General features: G+C 54.2%; 1 protein-coding gene across 1 annotated transcript in view; it reads left to right on the forward strand.

Annotated features, from left to right (window-relative positions):
* The window catches only part of LOC110475451 (uncharacterized), a 19,305-nt gene extending 13,648 nt beyond the window's left edge, over positions 1–5,657 (forward strand). The window contains 8 exon segments of the mRNA XM_077785222.1: positions 1,872–1,961; positions 2,208–2,307; positions 2,411–2,553; positions 2,693–2,883; positions 3,204–3,313; positions 3,598–3,742; positions 4,110–5,608; positions 5,611–5,657. Of these exon segments, the coding sequence (XP_077641348.1) occupies positions 1,872–1,961; positions 2,208–2,307; positions 2,411–2,553; positions 2,693–2,883; positions 3,204–3,313; positions 3,598–3,742; positions 4,110–5,608; positions 5,611–5,657 (2,325 nt within the window).
* Positions 5,658–6,284: the final 627 nt, after the last annotated feature.

Genomic DNA, 6,284 nt, shown 5'->3' on the forward strand with positions numbered 1-6,284 from the left:
TTGGTTCATTCAAGAGGAGAATGTTGAGAGCTGTGGGACAAAACATCCCCCAGGAACTCCTTGCCTTATCTGGGGCATTGTGTGAGCTCTGTAGGGATGTGTTCACAGCCTGACTAGGATTGGAAAAGCCCAGCTTTAGTTTGTAGGTTTTGGGGGAGAAAAGAAGAGCAGTTGGATGTTGGACAACAGCGGTGGACAAAACCAGTGGGAAATGAGATCTATGCTTTGTAGAAAGGTCACATGTGTCTCATGAAATAGCTGACAGTGAAGCTCAGAGCAAAAGGGCCTGGTGAATCGGCCTCCCACAATGCTGCTGGTTTGGGCTGCCATTTATAAATGTGAGCTGGAAGGGCCTGGCATGGAAAGTCACATGGAAAGGCTGACTGCTGAACAAGCATCTGGGCACATCAGCTGAGGAGCATGCTTACTGGGGATGCAGGATGAGTCTGTGCAAGACCTTCAATCATTCTGTGTTCTTGGCATCTCCCATGCCTGGGCTTTCACAGAATCCCAGAATGGTTTGGGTGGGAAGGGACCTTAGAGCTCATCTTGTGATGAGCTGCCATGGGCATGGACACCTTCCACTATGCCAGGTTGCTCCAAGCCCTGTCCAGCCTGGTCTTGGGCACTTCCAGTTATCCAATGGGAACCACAGCTTCTCTGGGCACCCTGTGCCAGGGCCTGCCCACCTTCTCCAGCTCTCCTGTAGGTTTTCTGGGCCTTCAGTCCTCTTCTCCCGCCTCTCCAAACACCAGCAGATGAATGCTTGGCTCTCTTTAAGCCTGGCTTTGGTCTCTTCAGCCCTGCTCCTGCAGAGCCCTCCAGACAGCAGGCAGTGTGAGCAAACCCCCAACAGGAGCCTCTATGTGGGATTTTGGTGAGGCAGTGATTCCTGGGAGCTCAGTGTGACTTTTGGCAGTGAATGTTGGACCACACCAGGTCCCCCACAGTCCCAGCTGTGTGCGAGTGTGATGGTCACAGAGGAGCAGCTGGATGCCAGGAGGGAGCCCGTGACTGCCCCAGCATCCCCTGAGCACTCCCTAGGGCTTTGGACTTGGACCATATGATGGGAATTTGTTGAGCGATCAACATCAGAGCATAGGCAGGCTGGGGCGACTGAAGGCATATGGAGAGCTTATGAGGTGTTACTGTGACAGAAATCCTCCTGCTGAGCTGTCTGGTGGCTTTTTTCCCTCCCCACAAAGACAATTTTAAACATATACTGCAATTTGCAGAAATTTCTGACTTGGAATCCCTCAGGGGGCTGCAGCACACAAAGGGAAGGGACTGGTCCCTCAGCAAGCTGGATCTGTAACGCTTCCATTTAGGGTGTTCTTTCCCTGATTTCTCTCCTTCCATGCACTAATAAATTAAACATATCACAGTGAAGAACAGGGTGCATGAGTTACTATCTAGTGCAGTGCTTTGCTTTTGGGGGAAATCATCCTGAAATGGTCACCAGAATCATAGAATGTGCAGAGCTGGAAAGGACCCACAAAGATCATCGTGTCCAAAGCACAGCCCTAGGAAGTATAGCTATTCCCAGCTGGAAAAGAGGACTCCAGATCCTCCATGAAACCTCTCCTTATCTGGACCCACCTGATGTAGGAGCTGCCCTGCAGTGAGAGGGCGTTCCATGGGAGGTTTGGAGAAAGTGGTCAGTCCAGCTTGGATCATTGCTTGTGCTAAGAAACTCCACAGAACTGAATTCTGCATAGTTACCAAGTGCTGTCCTTCTTTGTGGGGCTCCTTGTTGAGGAAGAAGGTCCCTTCCTGTCCCTGGATGCTGAAGAAGCAGCTGGGGGATTTCATTGTTCAGCAGCTGGATTGAAGCTGGGCAGAGTAAGTTTGGACTCAACTTCTGCTTTCAGGCACTCAATGGATTTGTCATCGCCGTGACTGGAGACGGCTACATCTTCTACATCTCCCCTACCATGCAGGCCTACTTGGGCTTCCACCAGGTGAGTACCATGTTTTCCTGTCTGGGAGCAGATGGATGCAGTCCTGATGTGGGAAGGAGATGCAGATGGAGGGCAAAGCTTCCCAAAGGGCAGCAGCTCCTATGGCAGGGGAAGGAGCTGGAGTTTGCCTGTTCTTTACACTCAATCCTGCACTTCTAGTGCTCAGGAAATCTTCTGCCATGTCCTCCTCCCGACACCTCTGCCAGGCTGTCCAGGAGCAGGCACTATTCTGTTTTGTCATTCCAGTCGGATCTCATCTACCAGAGCATGTACGAGCTGATCCATGCAGACGACAGGGCCATCTTCCACCGCCAGCTGCACAGGACCCCACTGCATGCTGCTGACAGTGAGTGCCAGGGTGATCCCTGCAGGGGTTGAGCAGCTCTGATCCACAAGCTCATGATGTGCAGTGCAGTTTGGAAAACTTCCTTTCGCTTTTGCTTTTCCAGCTTTTCCCCCTGAGCAGCCGCTTCTTGCCAGATGCAGTGCCACGTCCAGCCCCCAGCACCTCCATGCTGAGAAGCAATCCTTCGTGGAGAGGAGCTTCTCCTGCCGCTTCCGCTGCCTGCTGGATAACTCCTCGGGATTCTTGGTAATGCTGCCACACCCTTCTGCTCCTCCTGTGCCTGCAGGGTGTTCCCCCAGAGCCACTTTTGTCCCATAGGGATGAGAGCACAGCCAGTTCCCACCACCCTGTTTGCTTCACACCCACGTTTTGTAATCCCTGTAAGGCCTTGAATTTCCATGGGTGCCTGAAGTTCCTTCTTGGGCAGCAAAAGTCAGCAGCAGACAAATCCCCAGTTGCTCTCTTTGCCATTGCCACACTCCTCCAGCCTCTCTCCATCCTGGAGCTCCAGACCAAAACACTGATCTTCCAGAAAAAGCACAAGCTGGACTTCACTCCAATGGCCTGTGATTCCCAGTAAGGCATCTCTCACTTTCCCTGTGGCAAAATCCCCAGTGCTGGACAGAAAACTAGACCTGGTGGGGACAAGGAACACCTGACCCAGCTCCCATGGCCTGATGTTTTTGTCCCTCTACTGCAGGCCCCCAGTAACACAGGGAGCAGGTTAACGGGGCACCAGCACTTCTTGTCTGCTGTGGTTTGCGTGGTTTGTGGAACAGGGGATGCAGCTCAGCCCAGGGTGGAGCGTTGCACCACCCAAAGTGGGGGTCTGGCCAATGGGGTGCAACTGTGGGGGATGCATTCCTGGTGTCACTGCATTCCTGTGCTGATTCCAGGGGGAAGGTTGTCCTGGGATACACGGAAGTGGAGCTGTGCAGGAGGGGGTTGGGATACCAGTTTGTTCATACAGCTGACGTGATGCACTGCGCAGAGCACCACGTGAGAAGTGAGTGCTGGGGGGCTGTTGGGGGGATGTCTGTGGGGTCCCTCAAGGCTCTGGCTGTACTATTGCTCCTTGGTGCTGTCCGTCCTGGGGCTGGAGCAGTTGTGACAAAGACTCTTCCTCCTGGATGAGCTCAGGGAGCTGGCAGAGAGATGGCACACTGCATCTCCTGCCCCCGTAGCACAGCCACAAGGTGATACTCAACCTTGTAGCATCTTGCATGTGTCATTTGTCTGCCTCTGTGGAGGAGCTCTGTCTGTGGCACTTTTTTTGTGTCCCTGCCCCAGTGATGAAGACAGGGGAGAGTGGGTTGACAGTGTTCTGGCTCCTGACCAAGAGGGGCAGCTGGCTGTGGGTGCAGGCCAGCGCACATCTGGTGTACAAAGGAGACAGGCCCAACTGCATCATCGCCCACCAGCGAGCATATTGCTGGCCCCCTTCAGCTGCTCTGGGCATGGGGAGCTGCCTGAGGCACATGCAGAGGCCATGAAGGTGGAGGAAAGGGTAAGTGAGGTTGGCACTTTTCAGCATTTGTCCTGCTGTAGTGTGAGTGAAACAGCTCTGAGGAGGTGGTTGTGGACATGCTCCTACCTGGGAGCAGCAGCCCTTCCCTGAGCCATGCAGACCTCCCTGTGGGCTCCCCAGAGCCCTCTTGTAGCCAGTCCAATCCAGCCCTCTTTTACTCTAGAAAAGCCAGGGCAGGGCTGTGAGTTCCCCTCGTGCTGTCAGAAGGGTGGTTTTGTCTGGCCTGGAGGAGCTGCTCATGCTGTTTCCATCCATTTTTGCCTCCACACTGAAGGAATGAAGAAGGGGAGGAACATCTCCAGAAGAGAAACCTGCAGCTGCCTTTCAGCTTTGCCACAGGGGAAGCAGTCTTGTATGGGAATGACCTTCCTGGGTTCTTGGATTCGTTCCAAGCCAAGGAGGAGTTGCAGGTGCAAGCAAACTCTGAGTCAGAGCAGTGCTTGGTAGACCCCAACTCTCTCCTTGGGGCCATGATGAAGCAGGATGCATCCATATACAATTCCCACGCTGATAACGTGCCTCAGTTTTCCCTGCTAGGTGTCATCCCTGAGCCTGATGGGCTGACTCAGAATGAGGATGTCAGCAGTGCCAAGGAGGACAGCAACTCCCTCCTGGTGGTCATCGAATCCCTCTTTGAGAAGAGTGAGGTGGATGCAAACGTCTGCCAGACCCTAAATGTGGACAGCACAGAGCTGCAGCAGTGGGAGGAAGCTCTGCTCAGCCTGGGGGCAGAGGAGGAGTCACTAGCTCAGGAGCTTGGCCAGAGGCCGGGCACCAAGGTGACATCCTATATGGAGCAGATGCTCCTTAGGGAGAGTGTTGGAACGAGCCTGGACTTCCAACACTGCCATGAGGAAAACAGTGCTATGGCTCACTTCCAGCGCTGCTGGGCAGCTGGTTCAGCATTCCCAGCACAGCCCCAGGCAGCAGGCACATGGGGAGGCCAGGGGGCTGTGGGCTCCGTAGCCTCCGTGACCTCTGAGGGCAGTTTTGCCCAGCCAGAGCAGCAGGTCCCATTTAACCCAGCCAGGCTGATGGCAGGGACTGTGCTAGGTGTCCCACTTCAGCTGGCAAACCAAGCATTTCAGGCAGAAGCTACCCCCTCTGGTCCTGTAGATAATACTCTTCCGACTGCGCAGAGGCAGTCTGGGTGCCAGCTGGTGGGCTCAAGCTGCTCACCCCCAGTGCACTCAAACAAGATGGTGACTCTGTGGCACAATGTCTTCCTCCAGGCAAACCCAGCCAGTTGCCCATTGGAGGCTTTGCCAGCCATAGTTCCACAACAGCTGGAAGCTGCAGGAGCGTACATGGAGTGCCAGACTCTGCCAGATGGCAGTCCTGAGAATTCCCTGGGAGCTGGGCTCTGGTGGCCACCCCCTTCCCAGTCTTTTCCTTGCCCTGCCCAGGGCTTGCATGAGTCCCTGTTCTCTAGGGATGGGAAGCTCTATGATGTGGAGGCTGCTCTCCCTGCACCCTTAGGAGCCAGGCAGCTGCCAGAGCATGGCAGCTTTCCCAAAGAGCCCCTGGTAGCCCATGTAGACCCCAGATTTTCCTGGAAGGTGGAGCAGGCAGTGCTCCGAGAGGAAAATGGGTTCTCAGAGGCTGGGGCAGCTCCTCAGAGGAGCCATGGGGCAGGGCCAGTGCACCACAGCAGACTCCTGCTGAGATCCAGCATGGATCCCAGCACCCACCAGAAGGACTGCTTTGTGCTGTCCAAGTACCATTATGGAAACAGCCTTTTTAGGCATGAGAGCAATTTCCTGAGGGATGCTGCTAAAGTACCCCTTCCACAGCAGCCAGGTGCCTTGCCTTGCCCTGCTGAGAACCACCCTGGAGCACCCTCCTCCTCGCCGGGCTCAGTTTCAAGGTGCTCAGCAGCTCTCCCTGTGAAGGTAGGTGCAGGAGCACCTGTGAGATCCAGCTCAAGGTGAGGTGTGAGGGCTGCAGGACCTGAGGGGTGCCCAGCTCCTGTGGAGGTCTATTGTTGTCCTGGCTTGTAAGATAAGCATGTATTCTATTTGCCATCTGTTGGAGGTTGGACAGTTTTCTTATCTCTTTCAGTAACAATGTCTCCCCCTGGGAAGATATCTTCTGTTAATGGACCATTAAATGACTCACTGCATGACTGGTAAATCTACATCATCCCATGGTGAGATGCTCCACCCAGAAGGAGGAGCCAAGCATCCCTACCTGCATAAAATCAGCATTTTTTGGGACAGCAAGGCAGCCCTTTGCTGGATTCCTAGAGGAGCAGCTTTCTTCTCTGCTGGATTCCCAGAGGAAGACCAGGCCCAACTATTACCAGGCCTTCAGAGGAAACTACACCCTTCTACATACAGATCACCGCTTCAGCAGCAGTTCATCTACGACTCCAGGAGGAGCAGCCACCATTTAACTGGACTACTACCAACACCCTGACTCCTCAGGGTATCAGGTTTCTGACTCTATC

This window comes from Lonchura striata, chromosome 8 (assembly GCF_046129695.1).
Source record: "Lonchura striata isolate bLonStr1 chromosome 8, bLonStr1.mat, whole genome shotgun sequence".
Taxonomy (NCBI): Eukaryota; Metazoa; Chordata; class Aves; order Passeriformes; family Estrildidae; genus Lonchura; species Lonchura striata.